We start from the raw sequence: 27146 nt of genomic DNA, 5'->3' as shown, positions 1-27146 counted from the left end.
GGAAATTTATGATAATACCTTAATTTAAAAGAAATTAGGAAAAATCCAAACTTTAAGGACACCAATTTTCTTTGTGAATGAATAATGTATTTTAAACGAATAAATGTTCTTCCTTATGTTAAATTCCCATAGAAACAGGCAGGTTTTTATTTTAAAAGCCAGTTATTTTATGGTTCCAGGATACTATGCATTCTGATAAAGTTCCCTTGGCCTTTGGAATTAAAATAGCCTGACATTATCACCTACCCTTCACCACAGAGGTTGGCATGGGGTATAATGAAATAACTGGCTTTTATTTTATTTATTTACAATACATTGTTCATTCACAAAGAACATTGTTGTCCTTAAAGGTTGGATTTTTCCTGTTTTTTTTAATGAAGGCATTAAGATTTCCAAAAGATGGTTTTTTTAAGTCATTGTTTTAGTCAACTTTAGCATGGGTTTCTAAACTTAAAATACCACTGTACAGTGGCAGCAGCAACAACAAAATCAATGTACTTAACTAAATCAACTGTTTGACAGGAAATGCTTAAAGGTTTTACGTGCATCTGTGCACATTTTACAAATGCACTAAAACCTTGAAATTGTAATGTCACTGCCAATTCAATTTTATAGCTAAATCTTTTTCCAAAGATTAATAGTTGACTGCAGAAAGTGAAACCTGTTCCTCCAGTTGGTGTGTAAAAAAATTCAATTTCCTAATTGTCTTGATCTTCAGTTAGCCTGCAAATCTTTTTATCTTTTTTTGATGAATCATTTGGTCTATAAAATGTATGACAATAGTTAAAAAATCTGATTTTCCCAGAGCCCAAAGTGACGTTAAAAAGTTGCTTGTTTTGTTCAACCAACAGTCTATAAATTCAAAATATTCAATTTCAATTGGTATTGAACTGGGACACAGCTCGTTAGCTTGAACTTTAAGAAAAAGAGAGCCACACCTGGTTCGAGTTTTTGTGATTGCAGCTCAGTAACTCAAACTGCATCCAACAGATCATTTAATCCGAGTGGCTCCGGAGCAAATCAAGGGTACTTCAGGAGATAAACACATCCACAATTGCACTGGGGTCAGAGTTTTAAACAACATTGGTGGCAGCAGTTCTAGACAGAAGCATTATGGCTCAGTTTGGCTACACAGATGAAAACAACCCCTGTTGGAGCAGCAACATTATTGCTAATTTACACTCCTACTTTGGAGCTAGTCATCCAGTGAATCACTTGATTTCACAAACCGTAAAGACAAGAGATCAGCGTCCTTTGAGGTTTTCTCTGGAAACCGACAGTTTGCAGGACACTGGAGGCCTTGATAAGAGCAGTGACTCCCTGAGCCAGCTTGAGAATTGCAGGTAAGGACCACATGGTTAAACCCTTTCCATGTGGGATAAGGACAATGAAACACGTGTCCTTGTTTTTGTTGTTTTTAGTCCTCCCATAGACATATCGTCAGCTCTCAGGTCGGTGGCATGGGGTTTTAAAAAGCACTCCCCTGTGCCCAACCACTTGTCAGTACCTAGAATTGAGGACTATCCAATTGTATCTCCATTAGAGGATCAGGAAAGCAGCACAGAAGGGTAAGAGGCTGTAAATTGTTGTACTCTTTATAATACTTTACACTTTTAACTGAATGTGGCCTGCTTAATAAAACCCAGGGCAGCACATCCAGCTGAGGAGGAAGTGCCGAGTGTACCATTCCAGTCAAAGTACATTCATTTTTGTAAGTTTACCATTCTTCTTTGGCCTTGTCATTTATTGAATAGAGCAACATTTACATCACTGAGAAATACCCTGTCTGCATTTCTTCCTTTGCTCTGCAGTCCCACTGTATCAGGACTACTGTCTGCATGCGGTAACAGACGGTCTTCGCAGACTGAGCACGAGTTTTGTGTCTGAACTGATAAGCCCCCGTGGTCTGCAGCGTCGCTTTGACATTCTATCCCCTCAATTAAACTCTCCTGAAGCGACTCCATCCTCACCTCTATCTCAACCAGTCAGAGTGACTCCATGTACTCTCTGGCAAGATCTAGAAGAGGTGAAGGCGTCTGGCTTGCTCAGCAGCCTGACGACCAGAGAGATTCGCCTTCAGGAGGTGTGGAAAGCTCTTTCTTTCATACTTTACACATGTGGAGATTGCTTATCCAATTTGGGATCAAATGATATTCATTATCACAGGAAAAACAGAAGTGTAGCAGAAGTATTGGGCCTGGGTCACTAATGCTTGTTACACAACAGGCTGGAAATGGAGGGATAACTATGCTATTTACTAGTAGGCCTATGTGTAGAGAGGCTGAACGCTTTACCTAAATCAGAAGTGGTTATTCTCTCAGACTTGGCATGTCATGCTTTTAGCATTTAGCGTGTTATTTTGCTAAAGTTACCCATTTAGATATGGTTACATCATGCATGTTACGTCTAACTTTTTATGAAACTTTCTAGAATTTTATTTTTTTTTTTTTTAGCATGTCAACATCCATAGTTAGTGCATTTTATATACCGTGTGTCCAAAGTTTGTTTTTTTCAGGGAACTTGCTGACATGACATACAGAGTTGGCTGCATCTGTTATGCTCTTTTAAGGTTTAATGTGACATTCTCCCTTAATCCTTGTTCTTGTTTTCTTCCTCTAAAGTCGATGTTTGAGTTGATCGGCTCTGAAGCGTCTTACCTAAGGAGCCTTGGACTTGCAGTCAATCACTTCTATGCATCAAAGCACTGAAACGGACTCTGAATCAAAGGGAGCATCACATGTTGTTTTCCAACATTCGCTGTGTGATGACAGCCAGTGAAAAGTCAGAGCTTCACATACCAGTACCTCATTATTTTTCTTTCCTTTTTTTTTTTTTTTACTGGTTTTGTTGGTGTCTATGCTGAGCTGGTGTCCGTCTCCTCTAGGTTTCTTATGGATTTGGAAATTCAACTGGGAAAGAGTGTGTTGTTATCTCAGGTTGGAGACATTGTGCTTCAGCACTGCCCTGAGTTTCACCGCCTCTATGTGCCATATGTGACCAACATGATGTACCAAGAGACTCTTTTCAACCAGCTACTGTAAGTCTCAGTTCTGTAGCCTACTTAATGCCATTGCTGATACACCAATGACTTTCCATAAGACACATTTCTCTTTTTTTATTTGAAGGCAAACGAACAGGGACTTTGTGTATTCAATCAAGAAGCTTGAGCGTGACCCAGTGTGTCAAAGACAGAGCCTGAAGTCATTCCTTGTCCTTCCCTTCCAGAGAATTACTCGTACTAAACTCATCCTAGAGGTATAGGCATCTGGTGATTTAATTTTAAATTAAATGCATACATATAAGTTTCTAACTTGTATGACATGTTTTAGAATTCAAATGGATTTTTTTTGTCATTTCAGAGCATCCTGAAACTGACTACACCAGGCTCTGCCTCAATTTCAAATCTCGAAAAAGCAATTGAAGCCATCCATGAGGTAATATTGTCTTACATTCAAGTGTTCAGATCTGTACATTCGGTTCCTTACGGAGTGAGCTTGTTATTGGAAGGGAGATGAAAAAATTAATAGGAATTGCCACGTAGATGGCTTTCAAAGTCGTCTCTAAAAAATTTAAACTGCATTACTATCTACTATGACCAGATAGTGACAGAGTGTGACAAGCGGGTCAGAAAAATGAAACAAATCGAGGAGCTGGTCTGCCTGGAAGTGCTGCTGGATTTTTGCAAAGTAAAGGTGATGACTTTTTCTTTTTTTTTTTCTCACAGATTATATTACCATCTGCAGGTTTACACAACAAAATCAAGTCTGTTTGAATTCTGACTGATTGCCTCTTCCTCCATCCAGTCAGTCCCTCTGATCGTGAGTGGGCGTTTTTTGGTGCACCAGGGTTCCATGAGGCAGCTGACTGTGGCCGCGTACAACTCGAGAGTATCATTTGTCAGCGTCTACCTCCACCTCTTCAATGACCTTTTGATCATCTCCTTGAAAAAGTAATTCCATCTTAACACCACAAACCTATTTTTAACCTTCCTATTACTGAATTTCAGACTGTTTTCTCTCGGCACAGGGACAAGAGGTTCAAAGTTGTGGATCATGCTGAATTCCCCACACATGTGCACGTTGAGCATCTGAAGGCTGAGGTCCTGGGTCTACCCCCAAACTCCTTCCTGTTGCATCTCTCTCAAAGTCACACCAGACAACCCACTGCCATGATACTTGTTGCACACACAAGGTACAAGTGCACATCTTTTTGTTTTTAATGTCTAAAAGCTTCTTGAGCAGCCAGTCATCCATCTGTGATTCCTTATTTTTTTTAAATTGCAGGTCAGATGAAGAGGCATGGATGAAGGCACTTTCGTCTAAGCAGTGATGGGCAAAATCATTGTGCAATTTTTAGCTAATTGGGATTTTAGAATTCAAACTTTGCTTGTTTTAACTCGCACATTACTAATGTATACATTTTGATAATTGAAAAAATGTTGTAACTGTAAATTTGGTTCACTCTTTAAAATGTATCTTAACTTGATTGCACTTGATAAAGACCACATGACACAATATGAAGGTTTCAAACACGCACTGAATATGTCACAATTAGACACACAGCATGAAGGTGACTTTTTTTAAATAATTGGGAATAGATATTTTTTTTTTTCACTTGTATTAAAATGCTGGCCTCTTAAGCAATGTGCCTTTTAATTATTATTTTTTTTTTTAAATCTGACTGTTATGACTAGCCTAATGCTTCCAATTGTAACAAGAACTTGACAAAACGGCCCCTGATCTTGACAAAAGTATTTAAAGGCCCATTGTGTAGGAATTTGTGCCATGTAGTGTTGAGCTCATATTGCAGTCAACTCTCTTGTGCCAAATAAAAAGGCAGAGCAGCGATAGATCCTGTACGCCTCTCCCCGGCTAACCTATTTCAAAATAGTGCATGAATAGAGTGTCTACCCAAGTTAATGGAAATATAAAATTCCAAGCCAATTGATGGTGGTGATACAGATATATATTTTCATTCATGAAAAAGGACAAGTTTGTGAACGGGCAACACCGATTTTGATAATTAAACTATAAAATTAAACACATTACACACTGGACCTCTAACACACTGTTTTGGTGCTGTTAGATGTTAAGGAATCAAAACGGTGGTTAAAGGGTGTTTCCAACAAAGTAATTAAATTTGTGGCACTAATACATAAAAGTGAGAAGTTAATCATGAACTTAATTAACTGGCACTCAATGGCATAGAGAACACAAAACTTATAAACTTCTGCACATTGATATAACGAGTCCCAGGTAATGGCTGAATCTTATTACCCTTATTTGTTAGCTCCTCGGCTGAACCGGAAGGTGTTCTGTCCCTCCTCTCTGAAGGCCGTCTCAAAGCTCTTATTTCTGCCCTGAGGAGGGACCACTGAGAAGCTATAGGCGAGGGCACACGAGAGCAGCCTTCCCGGAATCCATGCGGCTGAAAAAGTTAACGCCCAAACAACTGACAAATTCATGTGACTCTTCAGAGGAAAGGACGTCTCATCCTTCTAAAACACATTTGCTCGTTGCCTCTCTCCTTCTATGATTTCCTTTTTATTGGCTAGTCCTTAAGGGAAGCAAGTTGAGGTTTCGAGGAAGCAATTTAAGTGCAATGGAACATACCCATAATCATGACTGAACAACACCCTGCTGACAGGATAGAATTTAAGATGTTTCAGAATCAAGAATCCATCTTGACAGCAGTCCTAGTGTCAGGGAATGCCCATTCATCTCAACAGCAGCCTCTCTCCCACCTGAAAAGCTTAAACACGTCCCAGATACTGCCCAATGCAAATTTCCCCCAAAAGGGGACAAACCCCGGGTAAAACCCCCAGTTTCACCTCAACGCCCTTTAAAATCCCTTTTGGCATTAAAGTAGAGTCTCTGTCTCCTGCTGTTAAGGGTGGCTGGCTGATCTGGCTGTAACACAGTCCTGATGCCACAGGTTCTCCGCCAGGCAGTTGAGGAGGGGGGCTACATCACCCAGCGTGTCACTGACGTCCCCACCTACACGCAGCACCGGTAAGCTCCATGTCTCCTGGAAGTCTCTCACGTCTCTGTCTGCCACATCACAGTGCATGAAAAGGTCAAATCTAAAGGGAACATTAAGGATGAATGCCCATCTCTGTACTTTTTTTCATATTCAACTTTCAAGTTTTAAAGAACACAAAAGGATACTTGGTGCCAACCACCAAATTCAAAACCCACGTCACGGTGTCCCTCCTTTTAGAAATTTTGATTTGACAGATCACGAAGAGCCGTCGGGGGAGAACAAGAAAAGGGCGGCGTCCACCTGCTCCTTACAAGCCTGGAAGACAGGGAACTGGGATTTGACAAAACGTCTGGTGTGATGGTATTTTTTTTTTTTTTAAATCTAGATTGATACTAGCATAGTCTTTATTTTCTGTTTCCCATTAGTTCATAACTCAATACAATATGCTGTGAAAAAACACTTTTATTACCAAAAACGGCAGCAAATGGCAAATCTACGCAAGCTTCCTCCCATCCCACACTCAACGGGGAAAAAAAAGCCTCTCCTTTTCTCCACTTCACTGGCCAATAAACCATTGTTGTCTCAATACCTTAAACAAGAGATAAATTGGATGAATATATGTAACCATATTTACCTTTGTGTAAATTTCTCTAAAAAATCATTTTAAACCTACCCGTGGTTTTCATGTGCTGTTGGGGAAAATTTTGGGCCTGCAAGCTGCACAAAGCAGTTTTCCCAAAATCCGCTCTTGCCAAGATGAGATCTTAAATAACTGTGTCTACCTACGGGGGCTCACGAGACTCCAACGACCCCGTAAAAACCCTTTTAAAAGGCCGTCAAAATTTTTTGTGTGCGCTTGTACAAAATTTTCACAGTCATGACAGTGTCAAAATGGTGTGCTGGTCAAAGACCACTGACACTTATAGGTCTTAAATTTCTGAATTGGAATTTATTATGTACAACATGACAGCCTGGAAGTAGCTTTCAAGCAATTATATAGAGCCCCTGAATTAGTTCGTCATTTGATTTATCCAGTGCTGAATATGTATGCCACTCTTAGAAATCTCCTACATCTGCATTAGACAATATCACAAATTATTTAAGAAGAAAAAAACACCACGTGACAATCCTAGATCTTGGTTTGCCATCTTGTTTTTAGTGATTTCATGTTGAATGTTTAGTGAAACAGTAAAAGGTATTATAGAGACGGGCTTGTAACATTTCATTTACTTTACACTGTTCTCTTTACACAAACTCAAACCTAAGTTATGACATCATAATCCCACAGCCTCGTAAGACAATTAAAAGTCCTGTTTACAAATGTTACCAACTCTCCCTACATCTAGAGCCAACCTTGACAAAACCCACATCATGCCACTACCAACGTTGTTTTGGTGAGTGATGGTGGAGATGTATTATTGGAAATGCACATGGATCTACCAGCCCCTTTGTGCAGGTAGATCATGTCCATGACAATTCAATACAAAAACAAAAATGTTTTCCTGAAATACTGTGTCGTATAATCAAAGCCCTGCTGTTACATATGACTAATAATGTGTTTCTTTTGAAAACTGTTGTGATTCAACCAAAATGGTAGTTTCTTAGTCATACCGAAGTTTTTGCGTCTCTTCTTGTGTAGAATTTTGCTGAAATATTCTTTGCTGTCTTTACATCGATGCCAGTCAGCTACTACGATTGAACCGGAGGAAGGAGTAACATGTGACATGTTGATGTCTCTAGCTAGCTAGTTGTGCTGCTCAGCTAGCTAACTAAACGTAACGTTAGCGTCACTCTACTAAGGTCAGTATTTTATCAAAAAAGGTCAGACTGTAGATCTTACTGTAGCGGAAGACCGTTGTTAGTATTAAAATACTATAAACAGTCTTTTCTCAACATAAAGCGTGTAAAACTGTTATCGGCAAATAACATTTTTTTAATAGCATAGCTAGCTAACTAGTGGTGTAGCCACCTGACAAACTTCCGTAATCTAAAAACATCCCTTGACGTGTGTATTATATATAGCTACGCATGCACATCCTTTTCCCCAACAAGTGTATTGTATGTTGTTGCCTTTGTAAATAAAAATTAATAAAAATAAAAATCCCTTGATGTCTGCTTCTTGACGTCACTTCCGTGTTTTACTTTTTCTTCTTCTTTGAGTTTTAACGGCAGTTGCATCCTTAATGTTGCACTACTGCCATCTTCTGGATTTAGATAACTCTTACAGCTTCTGCCTCGGCCACTTTCACCACATTGCAGTATGTTCTTTGCTCCGGTAGCCTGCTTACTGTATTTCCTGCAAATGTTTGTCCATTTTTAGTGACAGGCAATGTTTTAAATGTTTAATTTTGAAGTATTACTAAAATAAATAGTTGGCTAAATAGAAATAGCCTGGCAAATGAAGCATTGAGCATGGCAGATTTGTCTGGTTCCCAGAACTGAAATCTGGGTGTAAAACAGGAAATGTGCTTGTATTTGAGCAATATTGGTTCAGAGGGTGGGTACGTGAGTTACAGGTTCTGGTCAGTGTGTAAACAGCAACAAAACAACACAATTGAAATTGTAAGCCTTGTAGAGTTGCAGGACTCTTGAAAACGGTTCAGTTAGTCTGCTAACAAAAGTTGTGTGTAAGTATTTCAGGTTTTTGTGCCCTCCGCTGCTGTTTGGCCTTGATTTTCACATGACGTTAACAAGTGCATTATGGAAAATCCCACTTTTTATACATTATTTGTCTTGTTGTTGGGTTCAAGTGCAGTGGAAGGGGATTTTACATATTTCTGATACTACATGAATGGTGCATTGGGTCGCTTTGCCCACCACCAGAGGGCGATAGACTCCAGCATTGAATCAATCATTGAAAGTGCAGGGAGGAGACATTAGGCATCATGAAAACCTGTGAGCTCTCACAGTCAGGGCCCCGCTGCTCTCCATCGTCATGGTCACCGATATGGGGTCCACACCCGATGGTAGTTTGCATTGGTGTGAAAAAGTGTTTGTGACTGTGCCATCTTTTCCTAGCTGCATAATGTATGGAGAACACAAGGAAGGCATACATTATTGGTGTTGAAAAGTTACATTCAAAGAATTTGTACACATTTCTTTCTTTACATTGGTGTAAACTCAAAGTCCCTTTGAGCTGTTCTGTAATCCTGCTCCAGTAATCCATTAGATTCAATCTATTACTATAACTTGAGTACTTTAGGTCATTTATATGTTGATATTATGTGCATTCATGTTGGTTGCAAAGAATAATATACAGCCAAAATAAAAAATACTATCAAATTACTTAATACATACTTCATCTCAAGCCAAATTCAGCAATCAAACAACAGGTCACATTACGATTTGGCAGCTACTATTACAGATTCGGCCATTTACTAAACCAAGCTGACTGACTGCATGGCTCACCTTCTCCGCGTGCACCTCAATCAGGTTGTTGGAAATTGTGATAATAACATCTTCTGGACAAAATTCACTCACATCGACTGTGAACTGAAAAATGTCTCCAATGACTTGGACCTTCCCTGTAGGATATGAGTGACCTGAAACAGAAATCATTTACAGCTCTCAAATCTTCAGTCCTCAATTTTCTAACATTCACTGATTTTACACACACAAAAAATCAGGTCAAACATGCTATATAAAAAGGAAAATCAGTCTTTGTTAAGCTGACCTGTAAATTTGTTGTCTCTACAGGTCTGCTGAGGCAGTGATCCTGAATCTTCAGAGAAAATACCTTGACCTTTCTCCATAAAGGCTGAGGAGGTGTTGTGTATCTATGGTCTGGATCCTGAAGAGGTCATTCTTATCTCTCTATATATGTGTGGGTGTGGGTGAGATTCAGCTGCAGTGGAACATAACACACATTCTAGATATTCAGTGTGTTAGAACGGTTGTTGAACTGTTGTCAGAAGGTCCGAAATTTCTAGCCACACCCCAGACTGGCAGTCTTTGTGGTTGGGGTGTGGAGCTGTTTCTGTGTGAAGGAACAAGCTATAATTATCAGGTGTGAAATTGATATTGTCATTCACAACCAGAAGTGTCAATTTGAAACATAAAGTAGCTTTGAGATCAAATTGAATTGGGCTTTTTAGGGATTTATCACGGAAAAGACACTGTACTAATACATTTTCATTGAAAACCTTGAGTGATTGTGATATGATAGAGCAAGGTTGTGTGTAGGTGTGACATTCTGCTCCACCGTGGCAAAGTCAATGAGGTTGATCAACTCCATCTGGTTGACAGGCGTCACCAAAACAAGCTCTGTGAGGCTGAAGTGCTAAGTTGTAAAGAAAACCAAACTGTTAAGACGAAATTAGTTTTTGTACTTGCACCAGTCGTGGTGGAGTAAACATAGTAACTGGCCAGAGGGTGGTATCAGAAGAAAGGCCCTAAGCAACCTATGTCAGAAGAGTTTATCATGTTTTGAGCAGGGAAGTGTTAAGAGCTATATGTGGCAGTATTGCATAGTTTATTTCTGAGAGGTTGGTGTTAGCAAAAAGATCTGATTTGTTCACACGTACTGTATATCTGTTGAGTGAGCAAATATATGAAAAGTGAGCTAGAAAGCGGTCTGGAATTAATTAGGGCTGCATGTCAAAACTATATTTGAGTTTTGATGTTACAAGAGTTATGAAAGAAAAAATAATCTCAGACTTCTAAAAATGAAGTCAGAATTCTGAGATTAAACTCAGAACTCATGTGGCCCTAATCCTCTTTTGTAAAGAAGTAAGGTATAGAGTTTTTATTTTTTCTGAATATTTAGGCTTGAAGTAATTCAATTTTAGCTACTGGCTGTCATATACATCACCTGTGTTTTCATCACTATTACCATCCTAGTTCCACGTAATAGCATGTTAATAGTTGATAATGGGCAAGTATTTGGTCATAAACTCAGGCACAAATTCAGAAAAAATAAAGCTCACAAACACTGTAAATGTCTGTAACATATTTTATGGCAATCCATCCAATAGTTGATGAGCTGGTGCTAAAGAGCCAGGTGATCACCAATGCCAGTGGGGTTCATCCTTTGGCAAACATAAATGTCTGTTCCAAAGTTTGTGGCAAGATGAGATATTTCAGTATAGACCAATTAAAAACAAATACTAGTTGACTACTAAGTACAAGAAAGTAATCCAGTAACAAGGAAACACTAATTTTATTTAAACACAAAAATACACCTGCCTGACAAATATGCGCCAGATCAGTCACTTGTTACATAACAAATTACATAAATACAAAATAAAATAAATATTAAATAAAAATGGACAGTTGTAATAAGACATGATGTAAACAAACAAAAGACTTGAAAGTGCATCATGGGATGCAGAGACTAACTACAAAACATAAGAATGTGTGATTCTTTGCCCTGAGTGGAATAACCATTCCAAATTTAATAAGTGTCACTAATCTTAACACAATGTAGAAAACAAACTGACTTAAGGATCCAGAAACACTGGCAGGATAAAGTGAGTGCTTGGAAGAAAACACCCTCAATCATAAAGAGCATTTAATATGCCAGTCATTCAGTGAATACAAACCAAGCACTCTCACATTGTCTCACATTTTGCACTTACTTTCATAAAAGTTGTTTATGTTCAACATATAAAACCTTTTTACATAAAGATAAATTATTTGTCTTCTGTCATTATAAAGTACATAAGTGTTTTTGATCTCAGTCCTTCTGAGTGGCTTGGAGGGTCCTCTTCAGTCGGGCCACAAAAACCCCCTGCAGTGTAGCTCAGTTTAACCCCCCCCCCCCTCCCCTCACTTGAGTCCTCCTCGTGCGTGAGTGAAATGGCTTGGTCAGTGGTCGGTCAGTGTACTTTGATTCGGAGGAATGCTTAGATCACACACTAAACACGCTGAGGGAGCTTGTCTCGTCTTTCAGACCCAGGATGCTGTATGCTATCCTCTTCATGTGACCGGGCAACCGAACCCCAATATTCCTGATGTCTCTGAAAGGACAAGATAAATGATACCATTTTCAGTGGGCTAAAAAAAAAACTATATGGAAACTCTCTAATGAATTACTATTTCAAATAGTGAGCTCAAAGTTGTGGATCAACTCTTGAAATATATTGTTCATCTGACTGAGCTGTGGTGGTAAATCAGATTAAAAAGGCCACTGCTGTAGAAGTTATGGCAGCAGAATGACAGGAATGACATGGGCAGAGGCGGTGTAGAGGATTTCAGCATTCACAAACTGGATAACAAATGTTCAAGCTGAGAGCTAAATGCTTTCTCTGTGTTACTACAACGTGTGGCCTGGTGCCAGATGAATCAGTGCAGCTCTGTCTCGCTGCACCTGTGCCATGTGTGTACTTACTCATGCCTCAAGGCGAGCACCTGCTCCATGGACGTGATCCCGGCGCGGGCGAAGCTATTGCTGTACTGGTTCATTTTGATGGACTCCAGCCACTCGGGCACCGACTTGAACGTAGTGCCGTCACAGCCGCTGGTGCTGGGCAGGCGGATGGACACGCTGCGGGGAACAACCCATATTTTGGATTACTCATCAGTTACTCTACTGTACACTATGTACACTGAGTGCACAAGTGAAGACGTGTAATTATTATGTAATCTAGTTGTGTAATTCTCCGCAAAATTCATTATACTCCTGAGAAGATTAGTTTCTTTTATAGTAGTTCTTCTAATTTTGTCTCTTTCACTTTGTTAACAGGAAGGAGCTCATGCCTTTAAAAGTGGAATATGCTTCACTAACTAATGATTAACTGTGCTGTATGTAATGTATTTTGTTTATGAACTTGATTTGGACTGTGTGTGTGTGTATACATACACATATATATATAAAATATTTATTTTTATTTTATTTTTTCTTCATACCGTGGATCAAAGTCAGCGATGGTTTTCAAAGACTCTGGGCTTTGGAGCAGTTTGTCCAAAATGTTGACGATATCTGAGAAGCGAGGTCGTTTGGAGCGGTCGTTCTGCCAACACTGCAGCATGAGCTGGTTGATAGCAGAGGGGCAGTCCATTGGAGCAGGAAGCCTGAAGGCCTCGTTGATAGCCTTCATGACCTGAGGAAGAGTGAAGGCAGTGCTTAGATCTGAAGTATATTTCTGAGTGTAGTGACAGACTCAGTCTGAAAAACTGCTGTGTTCGTATGTTGACATTAAAAGTTCACTTGAAGAGGATGGCAGGAAACTACTCTGGATGTCAGGCAGCTTTCTATCACCACCGACCCCGCACAGACTCAGTGGTTATACACATTAAAGTTTGACCTACACAGGCCAAAACAATCCTTCAGCTCAACTGTAAAAGCTAGAAAGACAACGTGATATCTGAAACATACCTCATGGTTGCTCATGTCCCAGTAGGGCCGTTCTCCAAATGCCATGACTTCCCACATGACGATGCCGAAGCTCCACACGTCGCTGGCTGAAGTGAATTTCCTGTAAGCGATGGCCTCAGGGGCCGTCCAGCGGATGGGGATTTTACCTCCCTGACAGAAGAGAAACATCAACAAATCATATTAATGGGTGAAGGGAGTGGAAACACAAGGCGCTGACAGACCAACACCTTAGATTGGACAATTGAGAATGAAAATACTATAACAGTCTGGCATTTGTTACTAGAAAAAAAAAACAAGGGTTGTTCACTTCATGCTTTAAGACTGTGAAATGTAGCTGATAGACTTACTCTTGTTGTGTATGTGCCCTCAGCATCATCCTCCAGCACACGCGAAAGCCCAAAATCAGACACTTTACACTCCAAGTTGCTGTTAACCAGAACGTTTCTTGCTGCCAGGTCCCGGTGGACGTAGTTCATATCGGAGAGGTATTTCATGCCAGCAGCTATTCCACGCAGCATCCCCACGAGCTGATATGACAGAATCTCTCCATCACGGTCCTAAAGGGAAAAATACATATGTCTGAATACATAATATCCTGTTTAAGTCATTTGAACTTCTTTGACCAAATGCATCCACCTACCTTCAGATATGTGTCAAGAGCTCCGTTCTCCATGTATTCAGTCACTATCATGGCATGCTTGACTGAAAATTGAAAACAAAACATGTTTAGTGAAAGAAAAGTGTGCAAGAAGTTGATGCTAATAAGTTAAGAAGGATTGTTTGGCTCCTCTCTGAGGTTATCCACTCACATTTGGTGACGACTCCCTCCAGGCGAATGATATTTGGGTGCGAGAACTGACCCATGATGCTGGCCTCGCTCAAAAAGTCTTGCCTCTGTTTCTCCGAGTACCCCGGCTTTAGGGTCTTGATTGCGACGGCCACCTCCCCTCTCCTGGGAGTCTTCATCACGCCCCAAAACACTTCCCCGAACTCTCCTGATCGGTGGACGGACAGCAGGAGGAAACGTTAGAAACGGTGCTCTTAACATTTTATTAAGTGGAAGAGAGGCGATTTAAAAAACGGCAACAAAAAAAACACTTACCAACACCGATGACTTTTTGTTTGCTGATGGCACTCGGGTCAATTTCTGTGACAAACTTCTGGATGGCAATGTTAGGGTCCTCATACATGTGTGGATCAATGTAAGTCTTCAGAGGCTTGAGCTGATCTAAGGAGATAACATAGTGTCCAGTTTGTTTGGCTAAATAACAACTTAATGAACTGTTATTATTATTATTGTTGCATGTACAGAATGATTTTCTAACCTGTTGAGAAGTAGGGATCTTCAGCCCCTCCCCTGCCACGAGAGCTCAGTCTTCTGAGAGGAACACAAGAAGAATCACTACTAAAGAACTAAACAGAATACAGACTGGCTATTTTAGTAATTGCAGGTCAGTCTCTGCTGAAAAAGACAAAGGCTGTATTCAATAGCAGTACCAGCTATTACTGATAAATCCTCCCTGAGCTGTCATAGCAGAATATCTTTAATTTACTGGCGCTTGTGGCACATAATCATACAGTTTGCAGGTATGTAGATAACATTTATCTGAAAGACACAGGCGTTGCATGTGGATCTGAAGCATGTTGTTACTAACCGCCTACGCAGCAGCAGAACGGCCACGACAACGAGAAGAATAACTGCTACTCCGACTACAGCTCCCATCACCATGGCCGAGTTGTTCTGGATCTGAGACTCAGCTGCGCAAATCACAGAAAGGGAAACATTTATCAACTCAAGTGTGTGAAATAAAAGTCCACACAGAGAGACATTTGAGAAAATAGTTAATCTTCTATAGATTTAGCTGGTACCTAATGGGGAAGTTAGGAACTCGTGCTCCACACTGTAGCTGCCGGGGTGTCCTTCAGGACTCAGTGCCTGGACCCTGAACATGTAAGTAGTGTCTGGGGTGAGGTCGTTTATCTGGACGGAATTTTTCTCCAAAATCAAGACTGTGTAGGTGGTCACATCACGCTCGCCCTCGTCATCCTGCGAAGGGGAAAGTGGGTGGATTAGAATGAGGTTGGAATAATTTACAACTTTGAACGAGGGAAGGAGAGACAAAAGAGCACAAAGCACTCAGTCATACTTTTCTGCGGTACATAAGCTCATAGCGGTGATTGATGTGGGCTGGAGGCCTGCGAGACAGAGTCCAGGACAGAGTCAGACTGGTGGGGCCGCGATCATCCAGATGGATCAACGTCACCTTGGGGGGATCTAACGGTCGGTGAGAGACAGAAAGCAAAATAATGGTTAGAGACTAATCATAGTCTTTGGAAAGGACGTTTGGAAATGGAAGCCTTTGGGATTTAGTGGGTCACACTAAATTCCTCTTTGTGGAGAAAGCCCTTCTTTTTGTACAATAGTTTTTACTGACAAATACAATATTACATAAAAATAAATAAATATGTTTTGAGACAACAGACCCTCAAAAGAAAAACATTCATATAGTTGCATCACCTTGATACTTCCTGACTTCCCCTAATTTCATGAGAAATGCATATAAACATAATTTTAAACAGATGGCAAGATTACTACTTCAATACATATTGGGTTTTAAAAAGGTTTTGCTTTATTTCACAGTTACCATTATCCCACACATACAGCAGTGGGGTCTGTGGGATCCCAAACAATGAGGAAGTAAAGCCAATTAGAGCAGAACACAAGGTTAAATCTAAGAAAAAGGAAAAAAGCTCACCGGTATAGTCCAGAGCAGTGGTAATTCTTGCGATGGGCCGATTAGTACCAAACTGGGACACGCCGCTGTGAGCCTCCACTGTGAACGTGTAGTTCAGATGAGAATCTAGGTCACTAACGACAACCGTGGAGTCCTGCAAGTCTGAAGGTCCTGGCTCAAAACGGATCTTCTCACCACAGGAAACACACAAGCCACCGTCGCAGTGTTCGCACACCACGCTGTAGGTGAGGTCTTTGCGGCCCCCGGTCACTAGCGGCGGGCTCCAGGACAGCTGCAGCCGGCCCTCTGATGACAGGGTGGTGGCGGTCAGGTCACGAGGGGCACTGGGTGGAGCTTGGGGAGGAAGTACATGACACAGACCGGTTAGCCTGATCTTCTGACCTGCCTGTAAAGACCTAAACGTTGACTTTGTCTGTAATATGACAGTGAGTGTGGTTGTTACCAGAGCAGGGTGACGTAGGAGGGTCTGAAGAAGAGCGGAAGAAACCTTCCTCACATTGGCATTCTGTGGCGCCGGCTGTGGACGGCTTAGTGTTATCAGGACAAACCTGACATAACTCACTCGATACAGATGGCTTGAAGTAACCTGGTTTGCATACTGTGTAAGAGAAAGAAGGTGTGTGTTAGTTTAAGTCCAACATTAGGAGGAACTGTGAAACAGACAAACACAGGAAGGAATGACTGATCTGAATGCAAACAATGAAGCGGTCTTTGTAATACCAGCTCGTTTTGACAGACAGGAAACATTTGTTGTGAGCAACCTATAATCACTGAGGCTTTGTATCCAGAGGAATGAAAAGGGTATTCCCAGACGACCTGCCTCCACTCGCCTTTTTTCGCCTAAAGGCCTAATCTCAGGTCACACTGCCAGTGTCAACCGGATGACAGCAGAGCATTAAATCTACCAGGTGATCTGATCTGCCTTTCCCCTGTGAACTCCCAGCTCATATTCTCTGGCAGATAACATATCTGTTTTTGCCAAAGGAAATGGCACCTTGGACACAAGTAGAGAGTTGGGATGGACATGTCAGCACACAGATAAACAGCCTTCCAGGGCATGAGAGGTTAATGAACGTGCAGAGTGGACAGAAACCAGAGCGCACATGCTGCAATTCAGTCTGAGGCTGATGTTTCCTCCCTTTCTTCTTCCTTCCTTCCTTCCTTCCGTTGACCCCCCGCCCCTCCCCCGACACCAGTCGCAAATTACAACATCCGAGCTTGAATAGTTAGAAGACGAGAGAATCAGCAAAGAGGAAAAGCTGTTTATGGAAACAGACGCACACACTTTCTGGGGTGATAAAGGGCTTCAGCACAGTAAAAGAATGGATCTTATGAAAGATCTCCTCTCTCTGCTTTCATTCTGCTGTCTCTCTAGGGAGGAGTCTTTCATCTGGCCCCTGTGCTGGTGGCCGTTGAGATGAGGTTGAGTGAACCCTGGATTTAAGACGTGGTCGTGTTACTTTGCCATTCAGGCAGAAGGACCTTTGCACTCCAAGTATTGCCGCAACGGAGGAGAAGGAGCAGGTTGAGTTTGAGTAGGAGGGATAAAGATGAATGGATGGATGGATGGATGGGGGATGGGGTTAAAGGTCTGTAGCACCAACAGAAGTTCTCTCTGGGGAGTCACTCAGTGGCTGTGGGGGTGTAGCGGAGTCCTTTTAGTATAAGAAAAGGGGGCCAGCCCATTTCATCTTGAGCTGCAGCAGCAGGACCTCTGTCACGTACCAAAGAAACTCCAGCCCTATTCATCTATTGTCTCGGAGATTGGACAGAGTGGTGTCGTAAATATGTTGCTGATCTTATTATACAGCTCGTGAATGGCAGCATGGGTACTGATAACAAACATTGTTAATCCAAACTTTGGAATTGATTGTTTACGATTACTTTTAAAGTTTTTAAGCATCATTTTGTTAATCAAAATATAATTTATTTGATCTAAAACTTTCATTCAACCAACTCATATTTTCCCATCTTGATGGATATTGTTCATCTAATTGTCCCACGCTCCTTTCTGACTACAACACACATATGAAAAGGACTCATGTTCCGCACCGGTGCATCTGTTAATTGAATCGGTTTTGTGCTCTTTGTGTCGGCCCATTGTTCTAATGAGTGGGAACATGGATTAGGGAGCTCGTTGCGTGTGTTAACAACAAGATGAAAGAGCAAATGGAGGCAAAGCGGGGTATGTCATTGGTTAACAGCTGTCCTGTTGCTCTACTAATCCTCTTGACTAAATTACACTCCACACCTAACTAAGCACCACCCTCAAACTAACCACCCTCGTGCACCAACTGTCGACTGACTCCCCACCCTCCGACTCCGACCAAGGACAACCTTCTTATTTGTGTCAGTCGGCATTCCTCCTCATCTCACTTTACTTCCTTTTCCCACAACAGTTGTGCTCTTCAGTGGAATGCACATGCAGGCTGAGGATATCACTCTCTCAAGTGAAAATGGAAACGAGGAGTTGGAACAAACAATGGCATAATATTTGTGTTTAAAACCTATGTAATAAAACATGTTTCCTGCATCCTTATACTCAGGTCATCCTCCAGACTTTGGAATTACACTTTCTTCCCGCCCATCATAAATAATTCCTTTCTTCCTCTTATAACTTCCGCTTCAGGTGCTCAGCTCAGAGTCCACCTGTGGTCAGAAACCTCAAAGACTCAAACATTCCTCTGCCATGACGTCCTCCCCTCCTTCCTCTTAATAATCTGTCTTCATTTTTACAACCTCGGTACAAGACTCACTCTTTGAAGCACTGTACTTATCTATCAATGGTATGCAGGGCTAAAACTAACAAGAACTTCCATTAACTATTATCCTAATCTTACAAGTAATAGATTATTCGTTTTGTCTATATAAAGCCACAAAATAGTGAAGTTATCATAACTTTCTGAAGCCCAAAGTGACGTCTTCAAATGTGCTGAACAACAGTCCAAAAGACTAAGAAAGATAAGCATCAGAAAACAGAACAGTAAAAAAATATCTGATAATTGAAAAACTAGAATCAATACATTTATTTTTTTATATTTTTTAAAAAAAAAATGACTTAAACAATGACTCAAATATCAAAATAGTTCCCATGAAATCCCTCAATTATTTAAGCCGGTCGAAGCGGTTTTATAGGAAATTACTTCAAAAAAGAGACCAAACTGTGCCAGTCAAGGTGACTCGGACCATCAGGAGTCATATACCGCAGCCTGACTCAGTCTAACCTCTTATAGGCGTGTCGGCCCCGTCCCTGTAATCTGCGGTTCCTGTCGCCCTAGCAACTGGCGCAACATAAATACATGCAAAGAGAAGACGCACCACTCAGGTACATTCTGACACATTCACACGGCCCCTTCCTTCAGTCAATCAGCGGTGCAGGTGACGCGAGGGTGAAAGAATTCTTTTCAGAAGTCCCCACAGCATACTGTGCCCATCCTCCCTCCTTCCTCTTCTCTCTGTAGCCTCTCCTCCTCCCACGTTTCCTCCAGACAGCTCAACATACCACACCCAAGAAAGCCAAAGACAAATTCCACACAAAAAAATAGGAGCACATACAGTATGAGCATTGCAGTTACGTCTTTTACTGTAGCCTACACATCTTTTTTTTAATTTTTTTTTATGTACTCATAGGTTTTTCTTGGGGGCAGTACATACTGCAAGTTGTTTGCATACTTAACCTTATTATGGGTGTCCCTCATATTGACAATAGCTTAAACCTTTAACAATGTGTTCCCAAATTGCTATTAGCTTTCAATTATATATATATATATATATATATATATATATATATTATATTTTTTTTTTTTAACTAATAGGCACATAGTTACTATTAAACTACCTGCCTATAACTATCTCAATTGTTTAAAAGTGTGCCCTCATGTCATTTTAAAGAACGTTTTCCTTATTTCATACTACATACCAATACTATACAGTATGTGACATGCACTAATCTTAATAGTACACGGCATGTGTGGTTTGTATATAAGAAAGTAATATACTTTGCTGTTTTGGAAAGGTGTTGTAAACTTGAAATCTCTTCCAAAGAAAAAGCTAAATATTTTCACCAAGATTTAACACTCAATTATTTTTAAAACTTGTTTTCAAGATTCAATTATCCCTTAATGTTTCTACTGAGCAGAGAATTGTGGAATTGGGACACAGCTCCTTGTACTGTACGTTATCACCATCTAGCCATAAAACCTCAGCCCAACCCCATTCCTGAGTCCTGAGAAAAAGGCAGTGGAGAGAATGAGCTATTGGCCAACAGGTAAAGAGATGATGCATTGACGGGAGACTATCTATATCACAGCAATCTGTGGTTGCCGTAAAATCCAAACAAAAACATGTTTAGACATCTTCCCCGTTTCCTCCCTTTCCAATGCTGATCCTGCTGTACCTGACCCACTTCAACACAGATATCATGTGACAGAGATAGAGTGTTTTTGTGAAAGATTTCCAAACAAACCAGACATAATTAACATTCCTCTGAGCTCATTCCTCACACTTTGCCAAAGTAGTGGCTGGAAGAGTTTAATTTACAACAACTCCCCTGGCAACGCAAACACGTCTCAGTTGAGTGCGTGGCATTTTTCTGGCAGTGTGCTTACCTTGGCAGGAGTCCCCAGTGGTTTCGTAGCCGGCGAGACACTGGCACTGGCCCACAGGAACCACCCATTCACCCTCAGCTGTACAGTAGATGCGTGGTGTGGCCTGGCTGATGGCATTCTCCACACAGGATCCCTCCACCTCCCTGAGAGCATCCGCCACCGTCTCCGGGAAGGTCGCCAAGCTCTGCACTGTGGATGGGCACGTCTTGTAGTACACTCTGACAGAAAGCAGCGCCACACAAGCACCCATGTCCTGAAAAGCCAGGTAAAAACCCTTCCTAGACAGAGGCCCCACGGTCCTCGTCTCTGTGTTGACCTTCAGCAAGCGGCCCCGCGTGACCTCATCAGGAGCGATGGTGGCCACTTTGCGGAACTGGCCTTTTCGGAAGTTAGTTCCCACGTCGGCATCAGCCTCCGAGATGAAAAGGTTGAAGGTTTCTTTGCATGCGACGGAAGCACCATCGAAAGTGTTACAGTCTCGCACAATAAAACGGAGCTCCACAGAGACTCGCGTTGTCCCCGGGCGGCGCTGGATGAATGTTGTGCGCAACCAGTTGTCCTGTTCAGTAGAGTCTATGCTGCAAACACTGTAGGTATAGAAAAGTGAGCCATTCACCACCGTCTGGACTATCTCCCACTGCAGAACAGAAATAAAGAGAGACGATAGGGATTAGTTTGAGGGGTAAAAGTCACTGTTAACAAGCCACAATAATTAAAAGGAGAAAAAAAAGATTTTTAGGGAATAAGTACAGGGTTCACAGGCTTTGTTCTGGCTGGGAACTTGTTTTATTGATGAAACACCTCTTCTTTCATGCTGACGGAGAAGCTCATAAAGTGCAGAAGTGAGCTGGATCTTTTTTCCACAAATTAAGATTACTGGCCTGGACATGTGCCGTGCTCACGACGTGTGTGGTTTTCCACACAAGGGTGCATGTGTGCGAGACACACACAAACCCAGCAAATACTACTGTAGACTACCAACATGTATGGCAGTTAAATGAGCTTTATAAGCACAGTGGCAGCAATTAAGACTTTTTTTTTTTTTTAAGAAGGAAGCAGAAAGATTAAAAGCCTCCATTTAACATTAAAACGGAACACCTCTTGTGTTAGCAGTACTGGTGTTTTTAAAAGGAATAAATCCCCTTGACCCGTTGTTAGAAAAGAGAAGCAAAACCATGGGCATTGATTCAAAGAGAGGCAGAGTCAGTCATTGAAGTCAGTGATTTTCACATCTTAGCTCCTCTTTATTTTGGCCAAACTAAATACTGCATTTCCAGTAATTAATAATTACTATCCAAACTTCAGTTGTCCACTTAGAAAGAGTTACACTGCATTTAGAAAAGAAACCGTTTAAATACTTTTTTATGCTGAAACCACGACCACATATTGCAAACCCTGGTACAAATTTAAGTGTAGTGTGAGAAAGTTGGATTAAAACAAAGCAGGGCTTGATGGACAAGGGGAAATCCTATCTGATAAAACAAGAACCTTAGATCTTTCAGAACGTAAGAAGAAACGCAGCCCACAGTGGAAGTGGCCATGTCCTGTGGCTTTTTTTAGATGGAAAGCCACTGAACTATAGATAGAGGGATGGTTCTCTACACATGGACCAGTTTTTTCCTCTCTTTTACTTAATGCACGTCTTCCCACAACTGCGGCTGCTGTTATTTCTAAATTCGGAGAGGAATCACAGGGAAATCCTAAAAATGCGGTTTTATGGTTTAATGTTGGAATAGAAACAATCTCCCGCAATTGTGTAAAATGTACATCAATACTGTAAATTTAAATGTAGGTTAAACCATGACATTTTAATGGCATTCATCAAGTTAGTTCTTCATGAAAGGGTAGCGTTAACACAAGACTAGCTGAGCTCTACCAAACCTCATTGTGCTGCCACTCATCCGTGTCTCCCAAAGAGCTTTTTAGTAGACTGAATGAGCAGAAGGAGGCCTTTATGTTATGGTTGCTAAATATTATTCAATTTCTCACATCACCTAATCTTCAGCTGCCTTTCTTCATTTGTCATTACTCGGCAAAAGAAAGTTTCAAGTCTTGAACCTGAAGTCTTAAAAATGCCTGTTGAGGTATAAATACTCACTCCGTTCTCATATGGCAACGTCAACCACCCCAACTCGGATCCTGAAGCTCTCATATCCAGCAATACTTCTACAGAAACAAACAGAAAAACATATGACATAGTTACAACAAGCACAGAAGCAACTAATGACACACACATACATATACATATATTACACGCACACACACACACACACACACACACACACACACACATATATATATATATATATATATCTGTTTGTGCTGATGTTTTGCAGACCTAATACACCTCTGGCCCGAACAGTGTAGGCTGTATATTTTTAGTTGTTTATAAGGATGGTAAATAATTATGACTATGACTATGAAAATGACTGTGCATTTAAATTCTGTGACTTCTGTGACTTGATCTCCGGGGCCAACAGCTTTATGGGGAGCACATGCCATGCTTTGACAGTCTAATCAAGCATGTCGGTCTGATTCAGAACTTCACTGACCGTGTCCTCCAGGTCCAGGACACAGGACTATTAATGTCTGAGAAAGGCGTGGGCAGTTTTAATTGCCATGACGAGAGAAGTACATGAATCTGCACCACAAGTGAAACTAAACGTCTGACATGTTAAGGCATCTCACAGGTGCCCCTTAACCCTAAACTGACAAAGGCCAGTAAAAACCAAAAAGTAATTCACTCAAAAAAGACTGATGCATATTTTGTTTTATTTAACTTATTGCTTTGATCATTTAACCTAGCCTACTCTAGTTTAGACAACGTTCAATTAGTAAGGGAATTAAAAGAGGCATTTACCAAACTATAGCATATTATGCTTTATGTAGGCTACAGAATTAAATAAAAACAGGAAAAAAAAGTTTATAGACATATGGCTAAGCAATTTTGACAAACAATTTAAAACGGACGTAAAACTTGAACGCAGGCTATCAAATTCCAACCTCCTGACTCACGATGTGCGGTTAAGCTAGGCTACACTTTTATTTCTTTTTACACAACGTGTGAAAAGTAGGCTACTTACGTTCTTTCGACTGGAGGCTGATAAATACTTGACTGATGAATAAAAACAAGAACAAGTTAACCCGACGGAGCCCCATGATTCCATGCAAACTTTATGTAAGTCTTGGTTTTATATCCCAAAGTCTCTCTTCTCTCCTCCGTCTGTCTCACTGAGTCCACTTCTCCAAATATTTCACTCTACTGGCTGGGTGAGCACGAGCACGCAGACCATTGAGAAACAGGTGGCGTCATCGCCCCGCCCCGCGCGCTTTGGAATGTGTTCTCCGAATATGGTAATGAGGGGGCGGGGCAGACCTGTTGGACCGCACCTGTTTCATTGAGAAGGATGTGTTTCCTTGATTAACTAAACTGTCGTATTGATTTTTTTTTTTTTATGTTTTCTTAATTATTACATCGATATTGTACTTAATTAATAAATCAATGTCAAATCAAACTTAATGTGTATTCTGCTTATCACACATGAGGTCCAACTGACTCATGTTAACAACAAAAGCTAAATTCAAAAGATTAAGTAGCCCAATTGTTTAAACATTTTGCAAGTGTGTCAAACTGTGATGGACACAGAAGTACACAGATTACTTAGGTACAAGTAGAAATATCCCGATGTAAACCAGCGTTTAAGTAGGCCATTAAAGTAAATGTAGGCAACAGTAGTGGCTATCAGCACAATGTTCAACTTTTTCTTATGCAAATGAACCATCCCAGAGTATATCATTATATTTAATAGTGGTAGACTTAGATCCCTTACTTAAGTAAAAGTTGTACTACCACAGTGTAACACTCAAATAAAAAATGACTTAGCTAAAAACACATGGGCCTAATAGATTTTATTACATATGCATTGTTTCCAGCATTGGTGAGGTAGAGCTAATTAAGTACTTCCCATACTTTCGGGTACTTTGATCTATGTCAATTCATCATTCTTTTGCAATTAATTGTCAGTTTTCTAAATAAAATATTATTCTGCAGAGTAACTAGTGTAGTACTATACTATGACAATTTGCAAGAACTACATTTTGTGGTGTAAAACATACAATATTTCCTACTGAAATATATAGTGGAGTACAAGCACGAAGTAAAATTCAAGTACACAAAATTGTACCTAAATATAGTTACTCTTCACCACTATTAACCAGCACAATAGTTTAAAATGTGATTTAAATATTCGAAATATATATACAAATGAATAATAATACAATATTAAGTGTAGTAGTGCGTCGTTTCTGTCACCCCCATGAGTTATTATGATAGTTATTATGATTAATGACTACAACACTGTCTGCGCGGTCCACATGTTGCAAAACTTCCGTGATCGCGCACAGGCTCCCCACCCCTCCTCCACGCAGTTGCTAGTAGCCAAGGAGGACACGGAGGATTAAAAAAAATGAAGAGATAATGTTCTTCACTCAAGCTTTTGCGCGGGTAAGTCACGGGACGACACAATCTTCTGAACATAGCCATACTGAGAAATACAGAGAGAGAGCTGTGTGGAGCCGATTAATTAGCTTTGTAGCAACTCATTTGGCAATGGCTTGAATGTAACGGACGTTCAATAATATCAAAAAGTTACGCACTAAAGCTTTGAATGTGATTTTTTTCATGGGGAACAAATATAATATTTTTAAAACTTGTGTCTTGTGCTTTTGTTTTACACATAGGCCTACCTTTGTGGGTTTTCATTAGAGTTAATACATGTTCTCATGGATCTGGCTACAAGGAGAATGTGGGGAAATACACCGAACTGAACTCAGTTGCATAATCAAATGTTGAACTGCCTTTTTAACGAAGCATTACAGGCAAAATTTCTTTTTGTTTTTAAATGAAGTGTTTCAGATTTCATTTGAGTCTTCCTCTGAGGTTCTTTGCATCTGCATGAACTGTAGCTTTGGTGTCTTGCACATGGCATAGGAATTTAATTAAAGATTAAAGAGTACCAAGCTGTACAATAGAACTGATGTAAATAATCCATTCTACTCCAGCTTGGGTACATTTACACTTGGTGTTTAAATAGACATTTTAAAACCTTCTTGGATGTTTTATCTGTGCTGGAATCTCACGTTCTGGTTTTAAATGTTTCCAACAGTACACAAATCTTGGCTTTTCTAGATTTTCAAAATGAAAGAGTGTTTAAGCAGGACAATCTTTTTTGACTGTCTTCCAAATAATTGCCTGAATCCTTCACGTCTTGTCCAGGACTTGTCTTTCCCACGACTGGTAAAGGAGGGGTCAAGTGGGAGGGGGTGGTCTGGTATGAATATATGACTACTAATGAGACACTCCTCATAAAGAACCTTACAATTTGGGTATGAATATGTGACTACAAAGAAGATCTGACAATAGCATCACCTAGCAACTCTTATCTGGAGGAATTTCAGAGTCAAGTCTGTGAAGCGCCGTGTACTTGGAAAGGAGAGCCCCTCGATTTGAGAGCCAAACACAGGCAGCCACTCTGACAAAGAACCCCCAAAAAATCAACTGAAGAGGCGTACATTGTCTTGTCCAACGTTACCATACACGGACATTAATCATACAACAGACAGAGTGAAAGATGCTGCTGAAATAATAGATTAACAAGTTAAGTGTGGGCTGAATTATGGCTTTCTGACCTTCAAGTGACAGTTACTTAATTGCTTACAAACACAAATTGTACTTTAACATGATGAGTATAATTCCAACAGGATGGGAAAAGAAGATAAAATCCAATCATGTAATGAGAATTAATTTGTCGTTTTTATTTTTTTAATGTTAACGGATGCATTTCAAGTTGAATTTTGTTCTCTAAATGGTGTTGTATATAAGTTGTATTTCTCTTTTCTTATACCGTTTTTCAACTTAAGCTTCCACAGGTAATTCTTGTTCATTGCTCAAATATCAGTTCTGTTTAGTAACCAAATTCCAGTTTTATGTCTCTCTTGAGAAGAAAAAAATTCTTTTCAATCCCATAAATACCTGACACTACACTTTAAGATTCAGATATCCTTCCCTTTCAAATGACCCCACACACTTTAGTTTGAGTGTGAACTGCCACTTGAAGGAAACTTCCATCTTAGGCACTCAAGCCTCTCTGTATTGGTTTGGATACAAACTGAGGTACGCTAAGGTGTTTATTTCGAGTGTGTTAATGCTTAAGACTCCGAGAAGTGGTTTCTGGCGTCATCCAGTTCTCGAAGGTGTCAAAGGCTAACACCCTCTCTAACACACAAGTATGCAAATGCTTTCATTACAATACAGGCTTCTTTTTATTCACCTAACAGTGCATGTGTGCTGCTGAAGAGCAGACTGCGGCGTCACATCAGCCCAAATACCCCACCACCACCCCTCCCACTGGTTCCTGTCTTCAGTGGGTGATGACAACACAAAAGTACTTCACACCGGGGGCTGGTCCTGCATTTTGTGGGTCAGTG

At 40.6% G+C, this 27146-nt stretch overlaps 4 protein-coding genes and 1 long non-coding RNA gene across 6 annotated transcripts in view; 2 read left to right on the top strand and 3 right to left on the bottom strand.

The window, feature by feature from the left end:
* The first annotated feature begins 936 nt into the window (after nt 1–936).
* On the top strand, nt 937–4631 carry si:ch73-15b2.5 (rho guanine nucleotide exchange factor 19). The gene is made up of 13 exons (XM_032514532.1): nt 937–1249; nt 1281–1343; nt 1422–1568; nt 1647–1711; nt 1812–2083; nt 2622–2781; nt 2885–3037; nt 3126–3255; nt 3360–3434; nt 3600–3692; nt 3804–3949; nt 4027–4191; nt 4284–4631. The coding sequence occupies exons 6-13, from the start codon at nt 2738–2740 to the stop codon at nt 4327–4329; spliced, it is 852 nt and encodes a 283-aa protein (XP_032370423.1). The 5' UTR covers nt 937–1249; nt 1281–1343; nt 1422–1568; nt 1647–1711; nt 1812–2083; nt 2622–2737; the 3' UTR covers nt 4330–4631.
* A 656-nt stretch (nt 4632–5287) lies between these two features.
* On the bottom strand, nt 5288–8230 carry cplane2 (ciliogenesis and planar polarity effector 2). The gene is made up of 4 exons (XM_032513012.1): nt 7523–8230; nt 6656–6671; nt 6168–6288; nt 5288–6082 (listed from the first exon to the last, which is right to left on the bottom strand). Exons 1-4 carry the CDS (start codon nt 7706–7708, stop codon nt 5887–5889), a joined length of 519 nt encoding a protein of 172 aa, XP_032368903.1. The 5' UTR covers nt 7709–8230; the 3' UTR covers nt 5288–5886.
* Nucleotides 8231–8245: 15 nt separating this feature from the next.
* Nucleotides 8246–9767, bottom strand: LOC116688475 (heat shock protein beta-7-like). 2 transcript variants are annotated; one of them, XM_032514541.1, is made up of 4 exons: nt 9656–9767; nt 9391–9524; nt 8875–9000; nt 8246–8284 (listed from the first exon to the last, which is right to left on the bottom strand). In XM_032514541.1, the coding sequence occupies exons 1-4, from the start codon at nt 9732–9734 to the stop codon at nt 8267–8269; spliced, it is 357 nt and encodes a 118-aa protein (XP_032370432.1). In that variant the 5' UTR covers nt 9735–9767; the 3' UTR covers nt 8246–8266. The 2 variants fall into 2 exon arrangements, with proteins under 2 accessions (XP_032370432.1, XP_032370433.1); XM_032514542.1 differs by lacking the exon at nt 8246–8284 and having other exon boundaries at nt 8753–9000.
* A 1382-nt stretch (nt 9768–11149) lies between these two features.
* Nucleotides 11150–23960, bottom strand: epha2a (eph receptor A2 a). The gene is made up of 17 exons (XM_032514522.1): nt 23744–23960; nt 22759–22826; nt 20661–21297; nt 16496–16651; nt 16054–16386; nt 15445–15572; nt 15167–15344; nt 14953–15055; nt 14623–14675; nt 14400–14525; nt 14107–14292; nt 13938–13999; nt 13645–13854; nt 13298–13447; nt 12829–13022; nt 12311–12466; nt 11150–11939 (listed from the first exon to the last, which is right to left on the bottom strand). Exons 1-17 carry the CDS (start codon nt 23817–23819, stop codon nt 11831–11833), a joined length of 2925 nt encoding a protein of 974 aa, XP_032370413.1. The 5' UTR covers nt 23820–23960; the 3' UTR covers nt 11150–11830.
* A 2074-nt stretch (nt 23961–26034) lies between these two features.
* LOC116688476 (uncharacterized) overlaps nt 26035–27146 on the top strand; it is a 24132-nt gene continuing 23020 nt past the window's right edge. The window contains exon 1 of the long non-coding RNA XR_004331781.1: nt 26035–26045. This is a non-coding gene — a long non-coding RNA (uncharacterized LOC116688476). The remainder of the gene's footprint in view (nt 26046–27146) is intronic.

Source organism: Etheostoma spectabile, chromosome 4 (assembly GCF_008692095.1).
Source record: "Etheostoma spectabile isolate EspeVRDwgs_2016 chromosome 4, UIUC_Espe_1.0, whole genome shotgun sequence".
Classification (NCBI taxonomy): domain Eukaryota; kingdom Metazoa; phylum Chordata; class Actinopteri; order Perciformes; family Percidae; genus Etheostoma; species Etheostoma spectabile.
This window is presented reverse-complemented; position numbering and strand designations above follow the sequence as displayed.